Source organism: Chenopodium quinoa, unplaced genomic scaffold (genome assembly GCF_001683475.1).
Source record: "Chenopodium quinoa cultivar QQ74 unplaced genomic scaffold, ASM168347v1, whole genome shotgun sequence".
NCBI lineage: Eukaryota > Viridiplantae > Streptophyta > Magnoliopsida > Caryophyllales > Amaranthaceae > Chenopodium > Chenopodium quinoa.
This window is the reverse complement of record NW_018744100.1, coordinates 70,987-95,919: the sequence shown is the minus strand read 5'-3', so window position 1 is coordinate 95,919 and position 24,933 is coordinate 70,987. Positions and strand designations below refer to the sequence as shown.

The 24,933-nt window shown below is 34.3% G+C and overlaps 2 protein-coding genes across 10 annotated transcripts; one reads left to right on the top strand and one right to left on the bottom strand.

Annotated features, from left to right (window-relative positions):
* Window positions 1–1,204: 1,204 nt before the first annotated feature.
* LOC110692235 (zinc finger protein ZAT3-like) lies at window positions 1,205–2,599 on the bottom strand. Its single transcript, XM_021869227.1, has one exon. The coding sequence runs from the start codon at window positions 2,264–2,266 to the stop codon at window positions 1,304–1,306; it is 963 nt and encodes a 320-aa protein (XP_021724919.1). The 5' UTR covers window positions 2,267–2,599; the 3' UTR covers window positions 1,205–1,303.
* Window positions 2,600–2,901: 302 nt separating this feature from the next.
* LOC110692238 lies at window positions 2,902–24,904 on the top strand. 9 transcript variants are annotated; one of them, XR_002505430.1, is made up of 10 exons: window positions 8,973–10,470; window positions 11,096–11,396; window positions 17,112–17,187; window positions 17,630–17,705; window positions 19,507–19,670; window positions 19,798–19,910; window positions 20,118–20,197; window positions 20,624–20,689; window positions 21,491–21,716; window positions 21,898–22,583. XR_002505430.1 is itself a non-coding variant. In XM_021869232.1 (7 exons), the coding sequence occupies exons 1-5, from the start codon at window positions 5,272–5,274 to the stop codon at window positions 11,210–11,212; spliced, it is 561 nt and encodes a 186-aa protein (XP_021724924.1). In that variant the 5' UTR covers window positions 4,526–5,271; the 3' UTR covers window positions 11,213–11,396; window positions 17,112–17,187; window positions 17,539–17,550. The 9 variants fall into 9 exon arrangements, 2 of the variants coding, with proteins under 2 accessions (XP_021724924.1, XP_021724925.1); XR_002505431.1 differs by lacking the exons at window positions 21,491–21,716; window positions 21,898–22,583 and adding an exon at window positions 24,284–24,904 and having other exon boundaries at window positions 8,975–10,470; XR_002505432.1 differs by lacking the exon at window positions 21,491–21,716 and having other exon boundaries at window positions 8,975–10,470.
* The last annotated feature ends 29 nt before the right edge of the window (window positions 24,905–24,933 follow it).

The window sequence follows — 24,933 nt, the reverse complement described above, 5'->3', positions numbered from 1 at the left end:
CACATTCTCGTGGTGGAACTCAGGAGCCTGAAACAATGATTGATGAATAAAACTTCCCTACAAAATTCCTTTTGTTGGTAGGCCGATGTGGTTTATAATGACTTGAGTCATGTTAAAGCATCTTAAAGTTCGATGAGAATCATCTAATTTCATGCGGTTTCATGTCAAATTGATCCAACTGTTTAGTTAAATGTCCTTTTCGAACTAGCTATCGTTAAGCCTTAATTACTCCGTAAAGGTCAATATAATATACTAGTCGTAAATATATGAAATTTTTTGTCCATAGGGACCATTTAAACTTGTGTTTCTCTATAGTCCAATCACCTCATATAGATATTACTAATGATTGTATTAAAGTCTTAAAAAAAAATAAAAAAAAAATCCTGAACATTATATATAAATGTTCCCTACTAGCTTGATGATGAGAAATTATGACAAAAATATGAAGTACGAGTTGGTGAAGTGGTCCAGATTACTGGATCTGTAACTTTCAAACTAATAATATTTCTAAATTTAGGAACTCACCAACTAATAGTTTTTTTTTTTTTTTGACACAATATCATAGTTCATAAATTATACGGAGTGCAATAATTATAATGGTCACTTGCTCATGCTTTAAGGAATAATTAAAAAGAAAATCAAACTTAAACAAATACATACCTACTGAGGTATGCAAAGCATTACTTTAACTTTATTACAATTAATTAATTAATACACTTTGCATAGACAATACCTTAAAAAATGACATTTTTTTGGATTATAGGCTATATAAGTGTTTAGTCTAAATGTTGTCAAAAAAAAAAAAAAAAAGTGTTTAGTCTAAATGGATTAGGTCAGGTAAGCTATATGGGCCTTAGGTCCATGGGCTCATTGTATTGATCATCCATGAATTCCAAACTAATGATCGTAACTAAGAAAAAATACATCAAAATCAATACTATCTCCGCTTATATTTAACCATCACCTTACTAGTTCAGATATACACTTACAGCTAAAAATGTGACATATGTTTCTAGACATGGGAATAGTATAGTATTCGCCATAGGAAACAGCAACCTTATAACAGAGAAAGGTTACAATTATACGAGTAGTAATAAGAGTAAGTAATAATATTATGATGAATGAAGCGTTGTGTTAAATGAGATATTGCATGAACCCACACCTAAAACAATGAGCATACATATGTTTTCATGAAACCCACACCACACACTATAAATAGTTAGTCTTTAACACTTAAATATGTGATAAATCATCAATTAATTAGTATTACAACAATTTTAAATAACCTAACCAATTGTATACCTTATATTCCTAACTTCAGCTCTAATTGCATGTTATTGGAAGAATCAATAGTAGTAGAAGAAGAACCATCCTCTAGAAGTTGGGGCGGTAGGTTAAGATCAACACCACATTGGGCCTTATTGGGCCTTGAATCTGACCCAAGTGGAAGCCCAAACAACGATCGCAATGCCGGCTCCTCACTCTTCTCCCAGTGGGACCTCATGTGCCCACCCAAGGCCTGTCCAGTAGGAAACACCTTCAAACAAACACCACACTTGTGGCCCACTCCAAGGCCCAAGCCCAAAGAAAGGCCCAGCCCAATTGCCTCCTCATGACTTGAACCACTTTGCATGATCATACATTGATCATCCTCAACGTCAGTTGCACTCTTGGTAATGGCAAAGCATCCCTTGACATTCTTATGGCTAGCACGGTGACCGCCGAGCGCTTGGTGAGACCCAAATGTCTTCTTACAACTCGAGCACTCAAACCTGGGCGGAGAGGCTAATGCCACGTCAGGGGAGACAGGACCAGCAGCGAGTAAGAGAAGGCTAGCAGCGACCTCATGGTCATCAGTGGTTGTAGTAGGAGTGGGAGGAAGAGAACGACGTCGAAGATGAGGCGGAGGGTTAATGCCACGCCACTCACGTTCGGGGTGGCATCGCATATGACCGAAAAGAGCCTTCCAGGACCAAAAGGTTTTCCCACACTCCGTGCATGGTGGTGTGATCTCAGGTTTTTTGTTGGCCGGTGTTGTGCTGGTGGAAGTGTCAATGCGGAGGAGTTTAGAGTGGCGTTTCTTACGTAAGGAGGCGGTTGGGGAGGAGGAGATCGGTGTGGTGGGAGGAGGAAAAGGTAAGAGTAAATCTTTGTGATTGTGGACGTAGGAAGTTGGAGTAGGAGGAGACAATGAAAGAGGTATCGGTATCGGTGTCGGAGGCGGTAGTGGCAAGGGTGGTGGTGGAGGAGGAGGAGTGTTATCCATGGAAGGTGAAAAAAAAGAGAGAGGGGGTGTATGAAGAGAAGAGTGGAAAAAGGCTGGAAGTGGGGGGAAGAGTGGGTTTTGTAGGGGAAGGAAGTGGGAGTTATTTTACAGTTACTTCAGTTTTTTTTATGAACAGTAGGACAGTGTCCTTCCGGAATTACCCTCGGTTTTGTCCTTTTTCTCCTTTCTGTCCTTCATTTTCTTCACGTTTGAGTTGCTTTTTTCCTCTTCGACGGTACGCTCCATCTCTCCCCTCGATTGAAGTGCGATCTGAATCCTCCATTGAAGTGCCTTCTTAGCTCTCTCTCCTCCTCCTATGAAGCAGCTTTTGAGGTCGCTCTTAATTTTTTTTAGTTGGGCTTTCAGGGTTTTGTTTAATTTGAAATTTATTTTTTCAATTTCTTTTGGTTGAAGCAGTTTTATGTTCCTGTTGTTTTCGATTTTTTTGGGTTGAATCTTTGTGGGTGTATTTTTGTGCGAAATCGTTTCGTTTTTAATGGGGTTTATTTGATCGATTTGTGTTCGATTTTTTGGGTTTATTTGTTCGATTGGTTTTCGATTTTTTTGGGGATTCTTTGTTTTATTTATTTTTTGTTTTTTTGGTTGCAATTTTGCAATTTTTTGGGTTTTTTTTTTTTTTTTTTTTTTTTTGTGTTGAATTTGAGTGATTTATTTTTTTTGGGTTGATTTTTTATGTTGATGATAATTAAAGTTGCAATTGAAGCAATTGTTGATATTATAGTTTCAGAATTTGGATTCTTCAGAACCATCATCGCATAGACAACGGGCCGGAGGAGGAGGGATTGTTTTTGAGGTGCTCTGAAAAGCACTTTAATGGTGCTTATGAATTCAGGTATGAATAATTGAATATATGTTTTTGAATTTAAATTAATTTGCTGATTTTTTCTGCCATTTGTTTAGGCGAAATTTCTTTGTTTGTTATCAGTCGATTAAGCTTCATGTTGTTTGTATTGGTTTTTATTTGTGAGTTGAGTTCCGAGATTTTTAAAATGAAAAATTGGATTTCTTGGGTCTACTGTTTACTGAAAGACCTTTTCTGTTTTCGTCTATTTGGAATAAACTGAGCTCTAAGGTTCTGTATTAAGTCCTTTCTTTCTTTCTTTTTATTTTTTTTTTATTTTTTATAATTACAGATAAGTCCTTTCTTACATCTCAATGGATTTTAAAGAAAGAGATTAGGAGCATGTGACATCCTCTTATACAATAATATTTATGATCATTTTAATCTATGAAAATTACCAAGCTATTTCCTATGGTTTTATGTTCTGCAATCAAATTTCAATTACAAAGAAGCAATTAGTGGGGGCAAAGTTGGACTTATTAGAGACTCAATTATAGCAAGGATTTTCTTATTAATGCGAGTTATTAGCTTTAATTCAAAGAAACTTTAAATGGGAGTTTGCTGAGGACCGTTTTGCCCCTCTTCTGTGATAACCTCCGTCAACGGCGGTCATCTTTAGCCGGTGATTTCTCCGACCACCATTAAAACGGCCCTCTGAGAAATCGAAGAGCTTAGTTTCCACAATTTTGCTCTCTTTCTCTCACCTTTTCTTTTTTTTTTTTTTTTTGGCTACTCTGAATCTCTGATCTCTGGTTCTGTTTTTCACCATATACCATAATCAACCCCCAAAAAGAGCTACGTACTACGTATATACACACACACACACACACACACACACACACACACACACACACACACACACATAAACAATTATACAAATTAATGAGGCTGTGATGAGTCAATTCAAAGTAATCGATGGTTTGGTTTTGGAATGTTTTACGAATTTGGGATACGTTTTGATCATTTGGCTTGGCAGCAAACGAAATTGTATTCCCTAATTCTTATTAGGGGGCATTTGGTTTGTGGGATTCGGTTGAGTTGCTGCCATGGTTGAGGTTTTCCCACTTCGAGAATGTGCCGCCAAATTGTTCGATGAAATGCAGATCTGAGTCTCCCTATAACCCACCCACCAAATAAACCTTGAAGATGGTATGTAGTTTTAATTTTTCTTTTTTTTTGTTGGTTTATTATGTCATTTATGTGTATGAAATTGTGCTGAAAATGCATGAAAGTATTATTGCAGTATTAGGGGGCGTTTGGTTTGTGGGATTCGGTTGAGTTGTCTCCATGGTTGAGGTTTTCCCACTTCAAGAATGTGCCGCCAAATTGTTCGATGAAATGCAGATCTGAGTCTCCCTATAACCCACCCACCAAATAAACCTTGAAGATGTTATGGAGTTTTGATTTTTTTTTTTTTTTTTTTGTTGGTTTATTATGTCATTTATGTGTATGAAATTGTGCTGAAAATGCATGAAAGTATTATTTGCATGTAATTTTTTAAGATGGTTGATGTTAGGTTCTTTAACTTTTGTGCTCTTCTTGCATGGAGTTGTTCACAGTATTTTATTTATTGCAAGGTATAAGATTTATTGTATAAAATAGATGTAGAGTTTATCAGTATTCTTATAATCCATCAATCTTGCTTTTGTTGTGAAGTATGAGATAAATTTAAGTTCTATGTTGTTGACCGTTGTTATTTATTCTCTAATGTGTCTGGATAAAGTCATACTGATGCATGTTACATAGTTGACTAATCAAAGGGAAGGCTGCTGGTGTTTTATAGGGAGGGTTGTTTGCTGAGTCTAGAATTATGTAGTTTCAACTATAAACATGGCCCTGGTCTTGGTGCATTCGTTTAATGGTGTTTAAATGAGAAGACCACCGGTACTGTTCCTTATGAACAGTAGGACAGTGTCCTTCTGGAATTACCCTCGGTTTTGTCCTTTTTCTCCTTTTCTTCTGTCCTTCTTTTCTCTCTCTTCTTCTTTACTCATTCTGTCCTTCTTGTAACCTCTCCCCTACCTTTCACTTCATCTTCTTCCTTCGTTCTCTCTCTTCTCTACCATTAATTATTTTTTCAAAGAATTCTTTGTTCTTATTAATGTGAGTTATTAGCTTTAATTCGAAGCAAGAAACTGTAAAAATGGTGGGTTTTTTCTCTAAGTTTTCTAGCAGCAAATCTGGGCACCGAAGAACGCAAAGCGCAATTGTGAGTTAAATTAGTTTTCTGGGGTTGCATGATTTTGTAAAATTAGGAACTTTTTTTGTTTAATTTGATTGTGAATTTTGTATGAATACTTTGTGTGGTAAGTAACCTAATATGATTTGAATAGGTGAACTGTCTATCTTACTGTTGTGTTTAGATGATTTTGTTCTTTGTTTTTACTGTTTTGTTTGACTATTTAAAGTTGATTTTGTGGGATTTTCTTATTGTGGTTGATTTGGTCAGATTTTGTATGTTTCCTTTTTGATCTGACTTTCTTATTGGCTTCCTTAGATCTAGGCGTGAATTGGGTAGTTGAGAATTTTTGATTTTGGGCAATATTCATCCTTTTTTTACCTGGGTTTTTATAAGGTTCATTGTTGACATAATTGGTCAGTTTGCTTGGTTTCTGTGGTCTTGAGTTTTCGGGAGAAATATAACCAGGTTTAGTCATGTATCTTATTGTCCTTTAAGATCATTGAGTCATATAGTATCCGAAATTGTGTCCAAAATCTTTATTGGGTTGTCTTTAATCATGTCTAGAACCTGCTTTTGGTGTGTTTTTGCCAAGGATTGGTGTGCTTCATTGTTATTGGTATTGCTCTTCAAGTTCATGCTGCTTGTAGTTAATTGTCGTAAGTTCGATGCCTGCTGATTGCTGATTGTGATTTTATTTTCGCGTTTTCTTATGTGAATGGACACAGGATGCAAGGGAGGTCTCAGCCCCGATTCCAGAGGACACGGTGGCCGAGGTTGCACAGCCTCTTGCTCATGGTATAGATGTAGGTGTAGAATTTAAACCTGTTGAACATCCAGTTGAGCCTCTTGACAATGATAAACCCGTCCAGTGCCCATTGCCAGAACCTTCTATTCTAAATGTAAGTTTTTACTCATATCTGATGATCCCCATATTTTCATACTTCTTTGCTTGTAGAGTCTTACAATATCCCTTGTCTTAATTGGCTTCTGTACTAGATTATTGGATTTCATTGCTTGGTGCTTGTAGGATAGTCCTTTTGATTGTCACTCATGTGTCCAACTTATTTGTTAGGAAATTAAAATTGGTACGATACTATTAGCTGCTTTGGATTATAGGTGTGAGAAAGTAATAGGTGATGGACAATTACATTAAGATAGAATCGTCTCATATTCGTACTAGGGAGGGAAAAGAGAATGTTCTCTTTGGTCTCTGCCTTTGAAATATATGGCAGGGAGGTCCTTCAAGTCTCAACTTCCAAGCAAGCATGTTGAAATTAACTTCTTTCAGATGCATTGTTTGAGTATCGCTACAATAAAATGCATCTAGGTCATTAATATAAAAAAATAGGTGTATTATTAGCGGTAGTTTGCATCTTGAGTAGTTAGATTACTATTCTTAAACAGGGGAATGTGGATGATCGCCTGAAAAATAACCTTTTCCGTCGGATGAAAGCCTATGTAGTATGTAGGATGCTGTATATCAAAAACTAATGGCAGCATATTGAGTGTTTCTATGGTAAACTGAATGTTAAAATGTCCATGTTAGTACCTTAGAAATCAAAGGCAGTTCAGTGTAGTAGATTTTCTCAGTGAATATCGACCATTTTAAGTCCTATCACCTTTGGTACTAGCTTACCAGTTGTTTATATACTTTATACCCGTGGTTGTTGTTCTAAAAATTGTTGCTCGAGCTTAGAAATGTATGCCTTCTTTATGGTGGCAGTGTGACTCTTCTTCTAACAGTATCAAGCTATATGCCTGCATTTTCTTAGTAACTTTTGGTTGAAGTAAACTGCTACTGTGAATTGGGCATTGCCTTCAATCTGAAGTTGAGCTATTATGTTAGCTGTATTCACTTGCTAGAAAAAATAGATTTGCCAACTCTACTCTCAGGTTCCCTACTTATTCGTCTTAACTTTAACAAGCTGTGTGAGCATCACACCATTTCTCCATATAATAATTCAATAAATTTCTTATATGAGCTAACTGTGATGAAATCACAGATAACAGCTGCTCAGTCATAATTAGTTATGAGCGATCAAATTCTTGAGCATAGTTTTTTATGTAGAGGGATGGTTTTATATTTTAATCATTGTCTTAATCTTTGTCAAGATTCAAAAGCCCGCTATCGGAATAGTATCAACTGCTGAACAGTTGAGGTAAAGGATGAAAGCATCTTGCTCTTCAGCAAGAGTTCAGGACTGCATAAAAAAGCTTATATGAGGTGATTTAGTGTAGATTTGTTTAATTTTTTGGGTTGAGCTAATATTAAGTGTGAATCTTTTGAAATTTTGGTTTGAGCTTCATAATTTGAGTTTTGAATTTCGATGTTATTGATGTTGGTTTTTACTGATTTCGATTGTGTTAAGGTCTCTGTTCATTTTTCATTCTGAAATTTTTGTTTGAGCTTACTAGCTTAGCAAACCTACAAAAATGGCGATTGCTACTGGTTCATCTTCATTGTTGAAGACTCTTCTTAATCCTAAGAAGAATGTCTTGGCTGCTATGCACAAGAGTTCCGTTGACCATCGTCTTCGCAAATATGGTTTGGTTCCTCTTTCTCTCTCCTCTTTTGTGATTGATTTTGACCTAATTTTTGTGATTGATTTTTATATCAATTATGTCTTTTTTGATGGAGTGAATTTAGGTAATTTTGTTTTGCTTTTGAATCTTGGTGTCCTGTTGGTTTAATTATTTTTTGCATGTGATGTTAGGTGAGATTTATTGGTTTCGTTTGCTGCTTGAATTCGTTAAGTGAGCTTGATTGGGTTCGTAAAGTGTATTTTTGGGCTTAACATGTTTTATTTAGTTGGTGGATGTTCTGTCTGTATTAAACCGTGTTATGCTTAAATCTTGCAACTTTATTCTCACTACTTGCATGTTTAAGAAACGCTAGGCAAGTTTAATTAAGTATACCTGCCAAGAAAATTCATTTTGTTTTGGGGTTTTGCAGCTTTTACTTGTACTGTTATTGTTTTTGTTATTGTTCAGGTATGATATTTGATTTGCATTTGTTTATTGTGGTATTTATAATCATAAGAGAGTGGTGTATCGTAATATTCCGGTTTTTATTTTTTGAATGGAGAAAATCCATGTAATAGATCATAAATTTAACTGATGGAATAGATCTAAAACTCTAAATCTAAATTCATACCTAAATATAAATAGATTACCATTAAATGCGATTATCAAATATGTATAGATTAATAACTAGGCTATTTTGCTTTGGGTGGAACCTGGTGGTGCATGGGCCACGTAGTAGATTATAAATGGTTATTGCAGCTCGTAGGCCAAGACCTCTATTGCTTTCATGAGTGTGGCTTGTAAGTTTAGGTTGCGATGTTTGTTATTACTCATCAATAGATTGTTAGTTTACAATATGACACACATTTTCTCATTGAAGACTGCAAATGCACACTTCGGCTAACAAGCGTAGATTGTGATTGTTTTGTTGCACGCCATCTTTTGAGTCTGGTCTGCAATTGTTTTTGTTATCTGAAGCAACGTAGCTCTTTTACAGTGACAAGTTATTGTTATTCTATGGTTAAGGCTTATTGTTGTTCTTTTGCAATTTAAGTGCATTGGATAAACTGTCACTTTGGTTGGTACTCAATTGGCTGTTTGGGCATTTCGGTTACTACATTACAGTTGGTAAGTTGACAATTCTGCTAAATTGTGATCTGAAATGATGTAGTTTGTGCTGTGGTTTCTTTTTTTGGGGTTTAGCTTAGTGGGGTGTGTATAAGCTGTTGGAATCAAGAAGAGGGTAATAGACATATTAGTGGATTAGCTGGCTTTAATTTGCATTATTTCTCCTTCTATTGCTTCTACTCAATAGTCAAATTAACATGAATTCCCTGTCTGATGACTGTAGCAATGAAGTAGCTGTTACCAGCATTTGCATTTCTATCAACTGCAGTATCAAGACACAGTTTGGAAGAAACCTACATGTACTGAGATAGCTTATTACAATGAGATACTGGCATTCAGTTTTGGGTATTGTGGTTTAGAGATATTTCCTTGCACCTCTGACTTCGTTGTATTACGCACTTATCATCATGGCATTTGACTATTGGTTGATTTTCGTTCTTATCAACAAAATATCCCCTTCTGTGTGCTTAATTTTTGTTGTCTTTAATTCCATAAGATGTTGTGTAGAAATGCCTGTTTCAGGGTTGCCAGTTGCCACATTCTGCTAATCTATGAGCTAATTTAATTTGGTGTCCTATAGTACAAATAATGGATCACCAGTATACCACAGTTAATATGAAGATAAGTTCAGCGACTTTAATAGTTAAAAGGTCATCTCATTAGTTTCTTAAGAAAGAAGAGAGATACAAGGTCAATTTTTATTAAGTAATATCAGTCTCCCTTAGGCCTTTAACAACCCGACAACAATTATATGTTTAATCAAGCATTCCATGAGAATTGGAAGGACTCTTAAAGGAGAGAGACCTTAGTAAAGTAAGAAATGGTATTGTAATTAAAATTGGTTTTTAAGAGTGAAAATTTTCATGGGTTAATAAGTTTGTAGTGCTTTTATTTAATTTTTGTATGGGTAAGTAATATTAAATTATTAATTTTATTATTAGTTATTATTATGTGGTCTGTGCATGGAACATTATGCAATGCCAGCAAGGAATCTTAGGTTAAAAAAGATGAAATTAGGATATAATTAAGAATTAATTAGTGCATTATCCAAGGAAGACTTCATCAATTTTGTATAATTGGGGATAATGAAATCAACATCAGCATGGGTTCATCATGAGCATGTATGTCATCTATTTGTTACATAAGGGGTTCCATGTAATTCAACTAGTTTAGTCCTTAAGTATGGTTGATTAGCTTGATTAACTATGGTTAATTAGTTCACGAACACAAGTCAATACTAAAATTAAGACAATGATTAAAATATAAAACCATCCCAACCATGAGTTTACTATGAAAACTAAATATACTAACAGTCATTCGTGATATAATTACGCTATATCACGAATGACTGTTAGTATATTACGCTATATCACGAATGACTGTTAGTATAAGTTCTTATCACGAATGACTGTTCAGATACGTGTGTTGGATATTACTCCTTTGCTGCTGCAGATTGAACTTGAACAATACCCAACTGGCCCTCGTATTGCTTCTTGGATGTTATACAGTGTATGTAATAATCCCATTACTTTCTTTATTAGTATAACATCATTTTGTTGTTGATATCATTTAAAAGTTGTAATCTTTTCGAAGTTTGATCGATTTACTGGACCGATAATTGATAGGTATTTTTGTTTCTTGAATTGGGTAGGCAGAGAATTCATTTGGAGATGTTAGTGATAAGGTGGTGGCTGATTTTGGTTGTGGGTGTGGCACATTAGGAATTGCTGCTGCTCTTTTGGGTGCAGAGTTAGTTTTTCTAGCATTTCTGTGAGCATGAGTGCTTGATTTGATGTTTAATGTACTTTGTCCGAAAATCGAGCTTTTATCAAATGATTGAATGTGTGAAGTACATCAGTCATGATTGTTTGTTTGTTGTCTTCTTTTTTCTTGGGCTGAAGTTGATTGCTATCAATAGTCATGTTATAGGTTCCGATGTGCACCATCTAATTTGCGCTCTAGCATGGTTTTTTTTTTTTTTTTTTTTTTTTTTTTTTTTATATATAAATTTTCTTGTTAGACCTTCCTTGCAAGCGGAATAGAAGTATAAAGTGTTCGCAGTTGTTAATTTTGTCCTTCCATGTGCTTGAATAGCAAGTGTCTAATACATTTATGTCTTCTGCTTCCTTTACAGAGTGATGCAGATTACTGGTTACTGTCGGATGGTGATGTCAGCATTACTGATATGTGGAGAACAGACTATCCTTTCACTTTTTTTTACTTACGTTTCATTTTGTTGTATAAAAAATAGTTTTGTCAAGTTTCTGAAGAAAGAAACATGAACTTTGATTCCCTAACTCAGTGATAGCTGGAGTTGAATGGAATGAATTAGGGACCATCCACGAAGACTATGCTGTGGCCAATGTTGGCACACCACAACCACAAAGCCCACCTCCAAGTGCTACAGAAGTTCTACCTAATAACATGATGGGGAGGTGATTAACATAAAGTTCTGAGGGATTTGCCAATGTTGTCCATCTTGATTGCTTATGCTAGAACTGAACTGAGCTTCCTTATTTCTCTGGTTCAGCCTGAGAATTGGGCATAAAATGGCTTCAAAGGATGCTGCTAGATCATGTGCAATACTGTTCTGGTGAAGGTATTACATATTATATATGAATATGTGTTGTGGCCTTTCGATGCCATTTTATTGAAATTTTGAGGTATAAGGAACTAGATGGGCATTACTTATACTCCGTATCAATTACGAAATATCAAATAACCCCTGACAAACTGTGATTATAATTTGAAGAGTGGTTGACTATCTAAGGGTGTTCGTGGAGCTTGATGGATTTATGTGTTTTACATTTGGAATCCCACTTACTTGGCTAGACTGAGTTAAGCTAATTAGAGGTCTTTCTTCTCAGTATATCAAAATTGATCTTCACATTTAGTTGATTGTGTGCTTGATGGATTTATGTGTTATTATTATTATTAGATTAGATTTATTTATTTATTATTACTGGCTTTCTTTGTTGCTATATCCTGTTGTAAGAGTCGTTACTTTCTTATCGATGGGCATACTGAAAATGCTGGGATTAAAAGGAAGAAGGTTTGTTGCAAGATTGTACTTTTTTTATAAGATTTTTTCATATGCTGTTTCAGTTTTGTTTGCTACCATTTTAGCAAGGACTTATAGATTTATAGCGGCGATTGTATCCCAACTTTTAGTATAAAATACTCTTAAATTAAGTACTGTTAAGATTAATTATGTTAAGTTGCATTCAGTTTTTTCGTAATAATAGTACAGAATAATGTAAACGACATTTTATGAGTTTATTTTGAGGTAAATAATGGTCAGAGTCTAAGTAAAGGGGTGATGCATGTTTTGGATGGGAGAGACAAAGTATGAAATGTAAGACCCTTAATTATGAATACGTTGGGAAGGGAGCGAGCATGACTTTGTGATGGTAGTGTGTAGATCAATAGGGTAATTGGTGCTAGATTTTATATAGTATGGGTAAGAAAACGAAGAATGAATCAGATTTGGTAAAATTAATGGAAGTTCCTTGCAAATAGATTCATTTTTTATAGTGAAATAAATCACTGTTGAATTGTTGAGTTATGGGGTTTGATTCCAATTATCAAATGTTGATTTCACAATTTAGGGTTCTTCATTAATTTATTTGTCCGTTTAGTTAATTCCAATTATCAAATGTTGATTGACCATCCTCATACATGAAATTCGCCATTGTAAGTGAAATGTTTGGCAAACAACTCATTATTAGTTTTTAGGCGTGCTAAAACCCATTTGAAATCTACACTATTACAATAATGTATAAGGAAAAGATCTAATGTATGAGGATATTATTATTATTATTTTTCTCTTTAGCATTTAGTATACCATTAACACTATTACAATAATTTATGAGGATTACTAAACAACATTATTGTACAAAAGTATAATTAAAGATATTAATAGCTAAAATAAAGCATTGGAAATCACAAATGATATAATAAAAAAGAACATATAGGAAGTGTATATATATTCCACGTATGAGAAGTTGACTGTAAATAAATCTATGGTTAAGTAGATATGTTTTAATCATTTAATTTAATTATTGTTTTAAAAGGTTATTATTAGTTGCTTATTTCAATTTCAAAAATAATTCTGGATGTTTGTATTTAAGTGTTATGTTGTTATTTAATGTAAGCACTTTCAATTTCAAGAAAATTTATTAAGAATACATTCATGACAATTGATACTCATATATCCCTATTTACGAAGGCCATGGGGTTGCTGAACAGCAACTTGAAAAACAAGCCCCTCAAGCATTCAGCTACACATACACCTCCACCTGTCAAAACTCCAAAGATTTCACCTACAGAGTGGATACAGCTCTGTCGCACTCGCATAAATGCAAACAAGCAATCTCCAGTGACTCCAACACGAAGTGGAGACACACAAAGTAACTTGGATTGTGTACAAAGTCCAGCTCGAAAAAAACTCCGTTTCACAGCATCACCATCTGCCCCAGCTAATTTAACATCTGCTTCTGAAAAATCAGTTACACCAGAAAATGATGTTAACACATCTGTACTTGTGAATGATCATATGACACAGGCCTCACTTAACTCTCTTACTCAAGATAATTAGCAAAAAAAAAGAACAACAATGCACATACATAAGAGAAGTAGGTATTATAAATAACTTCAAAGTTGTGGTACTGTCACCACCTCTGTTACAAATTTTGAGCTTCCGTGATAATTACATCAGTGACTTATATTAAACAGCAGAGTAACTACAGCAGTAGCTGTTTTGATGTATATTTCTTTAAAAACCTATATTTTTTTGGTGTACTACTCCAACATTGCATTAAAATACCTTTAGATGAAAATAGAGTATCTAATGTAAATAGGAATGCAATGCAGTTAAGTTAAAACTTTTGAAGAGTTTTCTAAGAACATGTACAATAGTTAATGTTCTTAGAAAACACTATAAAAAGGTCGAATGTTGTTAAAAAAAAAAAACACTGATGTAATGTTTATGTACAGATTAGCATGTCTAAAATATTTTAATTACGGTAATTTAGAATTGTTCCATTTTTTACTGGCTTAATTAAAATCTTCCCTTTTAAAATTTTTTAAAAACTACAAATCTGTTTATAATGAATATATAAATTGGCAATGCAGAACAATATCAGATTGATGCATATAAGGGAGAGATAGGAAGTTCTAGGGGCCAAGGGAAATAGAAAGCAAGTGCAACGTACTATTCAAAGTTTTTTAGAGGATGAAATAGAGACCAAAACGATTAGGAAAAACAAGAGAATAAGAAAAAGAGTTTGAGCCAATAAAGGAAAGAATAAGTAAGAAAGGAGCAATTGCAACTTATCATCTTCAAAACCAAGAATAGCCTATTAGTCAAATAAATAATCCATATGATCCTTTAAAATTAGAGTTTGGATGATGCAATCAAATTTAGTATTCCCTAATCTGCTCCATTTGTTTAATAAACTTCATTCAAAGACTTTGGTTAACGTTCTAAAAAATGAATGCAAATATACATTATGATTTCAATGTACTTATTTCGAAACAACTTCAAATATATTAGTAGAATTATGTATTTCTTAAATTTTACAGATTTTTTTTCACCATAAGGTCATTGTTTTTCAATTAAGCTTATTTCTTTACCATATTTATTAGTAATGTTTTACAACAATGGCCTTATGTAAATATCCAATTCTGTGCTATAAAACATTACTAAGAAATAAAGTGATATCCAAGATTGATATTTACACTGTTTTCTTAATTTTTAGTCATTTCATATTTTTAGTCAATTAGAAACGCTTACTAAAATAATGATCTTACTTTTCAATCAAATTAGAAAAGACAACTTCAAAACCTTGTGCTGTTATTTTTTCATTCAGCTTCATCGGTAGTTTACAGTGGTCTATTATTACTTATTCAGCTCTATTATGAAACCTTTAAATCTATGAATACCCCTAAACCTCTGAAGAAGAATTTCAAGATCAACTAATGAAAAGTACAAAAAGTATTTTTCTTACCTTTTTTGTTTATGACAAAAGTACTTTCGTACTTACCTTTTTTAATGAAATTATTTTACATCTATCCCACTTTGAATGCAACAAACTTCTCTTAGATTACATTTAACACTAAAAATTTTAACAACATGCACAAAATACGCAAACATAATTACAGTGTAACAGAAACACCGAATACAATAATCACCAATAATAATCGCCGTCATTGAGGTGCCGCGCGCGAAAATAAAATATCTAATGTTATTTATGAAAATAGTACTACCTCCGCCCGAGGTTATCTGCAACAAAGGACAGAAGTTCGGACTCCTAGGCAAAACTTCTTAAACAAGGTTATTGAAAAGTAAGAGGAGAGAGAAGGGATAATTAAACTAAACTAAAATAAAACACACAATTAATGAATGGAGAACAACTACCCCAAAACTACCACACCACCCCACAAACCACCAACACCCAACCCACTAACCACCGCACCACCCCATGAACCACCCAAACCACCGAAACCACCACCAAAACCCACGAACCACCGCACCACCCCACAAACCAAACCCACGAACCCCTCCCAAACCACCACCAAAACCCACCTCCCCCAAACCAAACCCACGAAACCCCCCAAAACACCACCAAAAACCCGCCACCCCACAAACCAAACCCACGAAACCCCCCAAACCACCACCAAAACCCACCACCCGACAAACCAAACCCACGAAAACCCCCCAAACCACCACCCCACAAAACCAAACCCACGAAACCCACCCGAAACCCCCCAAACCACCACCAAATTGCAGACGACATGAATTGCGGACGAATTGTGGTGGAATTGCGGACGAATTGTGGACGGATTGCGGTGGTGCCGGGGCGAAGGTGGCTGGGGTAAGGTGGTGGAGAATTGTGCGACGAATGACGGTGGTGCTGGTGCTCTGGGCTCGTCTGGGCCGGTGGTAGGGGCGGCGAAGGTGGATGGGGTAAGGTGGTGGATTACTTGGTTAGTCAATGTAATTAACAAATTGTAAACAAAGTTAAAAATTTTAAGTAAGGGTAAAGTTGACATTTTATTGCTAAAAATTTACCAAAAGAGGAAATAAAAAAAATTGTTGCAGATAATAGAGAGCACCTATTTTTAGTAAATGTTGCAGATAATTGCGGGCGGAGGTAATAATTCAAAAAACTTCTTTTTAACAACATAATTTAAATTACATCTATCTCATATACTAACTTTAAATACAACAATCTTCTCCTCTTAGATTACATTTAACAATTTAAATTTTAACGATATGCACAAAATACGCAAACAATATTATCATGTAACAGAAACACCGAATAAAGTAATTACTAATAATAATCACCGCCATTGTGGTGGCGCGCGCGACGCCACAACTAGTAACTCTTTAAATATCATTAGACCACCCGGCACTGTTCCTTATGAACAGTAGGACAGTGCGCGGACGGTACTACCCTTCGTCTGGGGTTTGTTTCACAGTTTTGCCACCGCCATTCTTGCTGTTCTTGCTTTCCCTTTTTCCCTCACCATCACTCATTTGCTTCACTCTCTTTCTCTCTCTTCTTCTATTTTGGTTTTTACTGTTGATTCTCTCTCTGTACTTGCTTCTTCTTTCAATTTGGTTTTCTTCTCTTTGTTCGCCATTGAAGCTTTCAATTTGGTTTTCTTCTCTTTGTTCGCCATTGAAGCTTATATTAGGTGATTTAGTGTGTTTTTTTCTTTCTCTTCGTTTATTTTGAATTTTAATTTTGGGTTTTTTTTTTTCGTAATTGCTTGCCTTTTCTTTTAATTTTGGTATTCTTCTTTTTGTTCGTCATTGAAGTTTAGATGAGGCGATTTAGTGTATATATATATATTTGTTTACTTATTATTTGAGTTTTGAATTTTACTGGTTTCAATTCTTTTTCTTTGATAATGCAAAATTAGCTTAAAACATCCCCCACCCGCGAAATCCCCTTTTCCTTCCCGATCCAAGCCCGGAAATGATTAACGAGTGTGTTTAAATCATTTGAATTTTACTGATTTGGGTTTATATTTTACTGGTTTCACTCATATGAATACATGCATCTCCTAATCCACTATCATTAATATGTACAGTTACCCCTGATTACTCTTTGAATTTAACTGATTCCGATTGTTTCTTTCAGGGTTATTTTGCGGTATTCCTGGAGAAATTCACTCGGGTTTGAAGGTGTCAGTGAGTTGGGTGTATCTGTTGTGAAGGTACTAATTCTGAATTCATAATTGATTAACTCTATTCAAGTTCAAATTAAATCAAATCAAATCAATTTTAGGTTTTCTTTTTACATTTGGTTGAGGTAATTTAGATTAAAAAGTGTAATATCATATAAGAACATGCAATTGATGTTGGAGGTCTGACAGGGGAGGATGAGGTTTAACAATGGCGATAATTAGATTTTTTGGCTGCTGTTTGCAGTTTTGCATGCTTGAGATTTGTGCCGAAATGAGGAAATATAAGATTGTTGCAACTGAGGTTTATGACTAATAAAATTCAATTAGATTATTTCGTTAGATGAAGTAAAACAGAAATTTTACACCTACTATAATTTCCAGAATTTTGCATATTAATTTAAATTATGTGTGAAAAATTAATCTCTGTTTTAATATGTGATAATTCAGTTTTTACACCTATTATAATTTCCAGAATTTTGCATGTGGGAGAAGTTCAGGGAATTCCACTTCTGGAGCTGATTCTACCGAATCTAAGGAAAAAGGGAGAGGTAAATAATCAGTTCTTTACTCATTGATGTTATGCAGTAAACTGATTTAAGGGGAACTAGGGGAGGGGCTCTTTTGGCAGTATCTTTATATGTTAGTTATGAGTAGCTTGGGATTTGGAAATTAATTAGATATAATTAGGGAATAAATTCTATGTATAGAGAAGATTATGGAGAGGGAAAGGATGTCAATCTTGATGATAGTTTTTTTTAGCATTTATGTTGCTTATTGGTTGAGAATGGAGCCTTTTGATAGCTTGAATATCCTTCATTTTGCTGCAATTACAGATTATTAATCAAATTGCCTTTTTTTATTTACCTTTTTTTTGCCGTTTTTGATGTTGAAACTATTTAATTTATACCATGTTGTACACGTGTAGCTATTTTATATGAATCTCTGTTTAGTAAACTGCCTTGTGGCTCTGAGTTATATTTTTAACGGTCTTGCCATTGTATTCTAATTTTCATTGCTTTTCAGCTTTTTTGTCCTTCTTCCCTTTTTCTTTTTCCCTAAAATCAGATGCTATTACATAGTCTATACTTCTTCTTTTCTCTCTCTTCGTACTTGCTTCTTCTTTAACATGCAATTGGGTTATGTATATTAGTCTATTAGTTTTCGGAGGAGTTGTAGTTGATTTGATTAATATTACATATATAAGAGCATGCAATAGATGTTGAAGGTAATTTGGTTTTCTTTTCTTTGTTCGCCATTGAAGCTTATATGAGGTGATTTAGCTTTTATTTTCCTTTTTGTTCGTCTATTTTGAACTTTAGTTTTGGGATTTTCTTTTCGTACTTGCTTAGCTTGCTTCTTCTTTTATTTTGGTATTCTTCTTTTTGTTCGCTAATAAAGCTTCCATGAGGTGATTTAGTGTATATATTTGTTTAATTATTTGGGTTTACTATTTGTGTTTTGAATTTTACTGATTCCGATTCTGTTTCTTTGAATTTTATTGATTATGATTGTTTCTTCAGGGTTATTTTTGGGTACTTGTCATTACATAAAACAAAAAAAAATATTATAATAAAGAAATGGAAAAAAGGACAGGATTCACATTTATATTTTTGAAGAATATTTACATTCTATTTGTTTAGTTTCATTCACCATTTAGTGGGCATAGATTATAGACTATAGCTTGGCTGGACAGTAATATTTTTTCCTGTACTTTATAACCAATCTACAATTTGTATGTCTAGACACGGTACGAGTAGTATTTATTAAGTAAAATTTGTTTATACTTGAGTAATGGAATAGTAAAGCTGTTGATTACATTTTATTTTATAATTTATACTTCTACTGGCATATTTATGCTGCTGTTTTGTTTATGTCTTTACTCATTTCCTCCCATTCTCTTTTCAATGTCTTTTGAAAAGAAATCTTTTTGATACTCCCCTCTTTAGGCTAGAATATATACAAACAATATATACAAAGTATTGATTACTAAAACTATAAAGTTATGAAAATGTTCTGATATAACCACAACTGGAAAATGTTTAAGAAAAAGAAAATTAGAATAACACAGAAAGACCAACATCGGAACCACGATCCTTTTTGAATTAACATTTTTGTTTGTAATCTTTTCGGTTTTTTTTGGGTTGAATTTGCGATTTCATTGTAATGTTTGGTTTTTGATGTGATTATTTATGTGTTTTTCGTTTTTTTTTTTTTTGTTTTGCTAATGGAGTTATGGTATAACAGACTGCTATCGACAGAATGAGGTTATTGTGTGATTGTATTTTTTGTTGTTTTGATGAGGTTATTGTGTGATTCTTTGTCTGAATTTTGATTTTATTTTCTACTCAGCTTAATTGTTTGCTGAAAAGGTCATTGTATCCACCAAGCACAATGATGACGAGCAGTTCGTTTGGGAGTCTCAAGCTGGTGGTTCCTTCACTGCCACAAGGGACACTACTGGTGAACAACTTGGAAGGGGTACTAAGATCACCCTTTTCCTCAAGGAAAATCAGGTATATTTTTGCCCTCGAAAATAGCCTGCACTTTGCTTATCTACAGTGTTTGGACTGTTTTGCCCTAAAAGAAGTCCAAATTTCCGCCCTCTCACCACAACCACAAATTCATCTCCTCTAATTTCAGTGTTGATAGATTGAGAAGCAAACCAACTACAGCCACAACTTCATCTCCCTCCTCCTCTTCTCCTGAGCTCTCCATGTTTTGCTCTTACTCCTGTGTTGAAGCCCGCTGTTGAGGTAAGGGTTTTTTTTTTCCCTTTAAATTGTCCAATACGAATTTCACATTTGGGAGTTTAATTTCATATTATTGTCTATTTAACTGTTGAGGTACCATTTCCCCTTTCCTCTTTCATTTTTTTGTTTGTTTTTACTGGATTTACTCTGAATTTATATATTTCAGGTTTTTAATTTATGTAATTGAAATCTGGGTTTGAAATTTTGTAGGGAAATATAGAAAGGAGAAATTCTCAACATTATTCGCCCTTCGCACTGAAGTGACTTATGGGATTCTACTCCTTCATGAGGTAAGATTTTCTTTCTTCTTATTAATCACCCCGTATCAATTTCACAATCTAAGGTTTATCGAAACTTAATTGTACTCAATTTAGGGTTATTCTAAGGAACATTATGAAACTATCGATTTAGGGTTATTCTAAGTTAGATTATGAAACTATTGATTTAGGGTTATTCTAAGTTAGATTATGAAACTATTCATTATAAATCTTATAATCATTGAAGTAATGAAATATTATAACGAGCAAATTTTTTTTTATAGATGATAGGTCATTTTTATATGAAAAACTTCTTATTAGATCTTTCAATAAACATTATCGACCTTATATGGTACAAAGTAGAAATACCATACATTAACGTACTTAATGTTTATTACCTCTAAGCTTCAAAACGGCATCCTTGATAATTGTTATTCTTTTTTTGTTTGGTATTTGCAGATACCAATTGCACCTTTTTGAGTACTAAGATGGCTAGAAGTTAATTCAAATTCAAGCACCCTTGTGGTTCGTACAATTTCTTTTTTCTGTGCCCTTTCAAATTTTGAATTTTTGGTGTAATTTGAATGTTTGATGATCAATTTTTGTGGAATATGCATCTGGGTTTGTTGTTTGTATGAATCTTGGAAGCAAATGGTCTTAATTGATAATTTACGTGATTCTAATTGATGATTATAATTGCTCACCAATAAGATGGGTTCAATTTTAAGAATAATTTTTGAGGCAAGTATAATTACAATTCGTACTCCTAATAATACAACACTATTCATAAGCATTTTTAGAAGTAAAATTTGATTTAAATGCTTTTGATTTGAATTATTATAGGCCCTTTAATTATATAGTTGCTGGTGAAAAAAATTAATGATGCTCATACGCTAACATAAACAAGCCTTAATTGAGATGGAGTTTGATACAATAACTTTTTAGATGTTAGCTATAGAGATTATTGAGATGTAATACCTGGGAAATCTATATAGGTTACAATGTCTGCCAGTGGCTATAGAGTTCTCATCATTGGTCCTGAATGGAAGAGCTTGTATGATATTTGGTTTCGTGTGGAGAGCTTGTATCATATTTGTTTGAGTTAACTAACATTCTTGCTTCAACTGTGTTAAGCTGTTGCTACAATTTTTTGCTGAATTCCTGCCTTGATTTACTGATATTTTATTCTGAAATTTGAGAAGATTTGCTCTATTATGAATATATCGGCCATAAATTTCTGTTAGCCCACATGCTTGGTTTACAATTATTGTCGTTGTTTTCCTCAATCTCTCTCAATTCTCTCTCTCTCTATATGTGGTAATTTAGTGAGAAACATAGAAATTAACTAAGAAAGAACTGAAGACTCATGAAGCAATAATACATGATGAGGAGAGCCCAGAAATTAAAGCACAGGGAGTTCATCAAAATAATAATGGCAAAGAAATCAAGGGAAATTCGCTTTGCTGTTAGATGTGTGCCCCAATCAATTGAGGCTGCACTTCAAAAGGCTGTTCTAGATAGTTCCAATAATGATTGGTTATTATTGCATCAGGTATCGTGCTTAGTCAACATCTTGTTACATCTGTTGGTTTCTAAAATAAGCTATGAAGTAGAGCATTTTAAAGTATGGAGTTAGGACGAATAATCTGCTCTCTTTTTCAGTTCCTAATTTTCAAATAAATCTTGGTGCTTTATATAACTGTACATTAATGATCTACAAATGTGAGTGCTAGCAAACCAGAGGATTGTTGATTCTGTTGCAACACATTTGGAAGTTCCTACAGAACGTGTCTTGCTAATTAGCAAATTATGGTAACACCAGTGCCGCATCAACCATCAATCCCCTTGGCATTGGATGAAGCTGTTTGGAGTGGAAAAGTCCAGCCAAGATATATCATTGCAACATCTGAATTTGGTGCTGGTCTTACATGGGGTTCTTCCATTATTAGATGGGGATAAAAAAGAAAAGATTTTGTGAAATCATCCTCCTGTTTGCAATATCTTCTTATTGTTGGTGAAAGAGGAGGGCGTTAGAGGAAGTGTTGTCGGTTCATTCTTGAAGAATCTCACTTCCCCTGGTTACAGATGATTCAGGAGCAACACCTCTCATAATTCACTGAAGCTCCATCAGAGTGGCCCCTTCACGTGTTATATCTTTCCCTTTATTGCCAGAATAAGTTTTATTTATTCAAATCAGGTGAATTTATTCATACCTAGGAAAAAAAAACCTTCAAGTTGTTATTCATATTTTTTTTGCAGTGAGATCAGTACACAGAGCTATGAATCTTTTCAGATGAGTGATTCAAACAGCTTCTCTAGGCTTGTTCCTCCTGTCTGCTAGACCGTTTATGTTGAACTGTGTTGTTAGTACATTCATCTTTCTTGATATATTGAAGAAGTTATCGCCATTTCAGATTTATGTAGAAAACTGTTAATTGAAAGGGAGTAATATATATATATAGGGTCGGGATTCGGTGAGAACCACCTTCTATGTGAGAACTCATCCTATATGTGAGAACCAATCTCAGCCATCAAATTGTATTCAATCCAACGCATGTGATTAATCACATAAAACTCCTAAAAATCACACCTAACTGTCATCTCTTTCCACCTAGCTAACTAACTTCTCTCTCCACCACGAAGCTTCATCAATGGCGCCTAATCAGTAACGCTGTTTCTCATTGCTTCAAATTGGATCCTCCAAGTAATCATAAGCAAGTTCACACCGACCTCACTCGCCTTGCGCTATATTACTAATCGCGATTGCAATCACTACTACTAATCAAATTCGCCAGGTTATTGAATTGCATGTTAATTGGATGATAATTTTTGATTTTTTGGTTTGTTTTGTTCTTATTGAATTGCATATTTAATTGCATCAATCGCCTGGTTATTGAATTGCATGTTAATTGCATGATAATTTTCGATTTTTGAGGTTTGTTCTGTTCTCATTCAATTGCTTGTTTAATTGCATTAATTATGGATTTGATTGAATTTACTTCTTTGAAATTTTTTGAATTAAATCAATAATTTAGGTTTGATTAATTTGATAGAAATTGGAAATTTGCAATCAAATTTAAAATGAGCAAATGAATTGAAAATGAGCAAACCTAAATATTTGTAATAATATAAAAAACATATAATGAGCAAACATAATTAAAATGAGATAATCCAAAAAAAAATGAGCAAATATAAAAAGGAGCAAATGAGCAAAATAAGTTGGTAATGGTGGTGGTGGTAGGGTGCAGGGGACAGGGGTGGCAGCGAGGGAGTGAGAGTGAGACAGGTGGTGGTGGTGATAGTGGTGGTGGTAAGGTGCAGGGACAGGGGCGGAGGAAGAAGAGAGAGTTTGGTGGTGGTGGTGATTATACAGTGTAAGAAAGAGGGTGAGAAATGGGATTCAGCTCATTAACATGAGTTGTAGAAGCAGTGAAAGTGAAAGAGGTAGCTGTAGCTAATGAGCAAATATTTAGTTGCTCATTTATCAAATGAGCAAGTGGTTGTGCTTCTTAGATTGAGCACTTCTGTGTGCTATGATAATTTGATATTACTGTGTGTGTGTGTGTGTGTAAGTGAGTGTAAGAGTGCATGTGTTAGAGTGTGTGTGTGTGTGTAAGAGTGTATGGTTTTTGTAGGCAAATATGCTATACTGAATGCTATATATGCTAGGTTTTGCAAATCATAGTGAAGGGTAGCATTATCAAGTTTTACTCCTTTTCAAATCATCTAGTTTCTGCTATTAAAGCATTGAGTTCCTTGGTTTTCTTGCCTGCACACAAGCCCCACCCCACTTCTTCTTGGTCTGTTTCCTGCACACCAACCACACTCCCTTCTTACACTTCCTTATACAAACCTATTCCCCCTCCCCCCTAATCTTTCTGTTTGCACTTCTGATTTCTGAAGCTGATTTCAGATCTATTTTAGATTCTGAAATTATTTTGTGCGTGTGTGTGTGTGTGTGTGTGAGTAAGTGTAAGAGTTATGCTGTAAGTAGTAATTAATATGGTTAAAAACATGATGCAGCAACATAATGTTCTGATATGAGATTTTTAATGAGCTTCCTTAAACTATTTTATGGAATTGTTACTAACCTGTTATTTCTATTATATTTAATGTCAGAAATGATGAGCAACAACGAAGAACTTGACAGTCATTCTAGTACCATCACAAATGTGCCAACTACTCCTACAATAGTAGTTTCTTCTAAAGTAGCACCTTTGCTCACTCCTGGAGGAACAAAAGAATGGCTTCCAATATGCCCCAATGAGTTGAAACCAGCTATAGGGATGAAGTTTAATAATCTTGAAGAGGGCCTTGAATTTTATAAAAGATACGCATTTGCTGCTGGATTCAACACAAGAAAGTCTACAACTAAAAGGCAAAGAAGAAGCAAAGAATTGAAATCACAATATATCTTATGCAATAAAGAAGGATACAAAGAGAAAAGAAAGCCTACTGTTGAAAAAGATTTAAATAACAACGAAGGAGAAAGCAATGAAGAAAAAACTTCAATCAAAAGGAAGAGACTCGTTACTCGTGTTGGGTGCAAGGCACATATTGTCATAAAGCATTGTGATGATAACAAATTCATAGTGTCACAATTTCATGAGGGACATACTCATGCACTTTATACACCTAGTTGCAATCTCTTCCAAAAAAGAAGGAAGAAAAATGAACATATTGCACAAAAAAATAATTGTGAATAATTCTAAGGTACGACTTTCAAAGTCTCTTATGTTTCATGAATTCTCTATATGTTCTAATAAAAG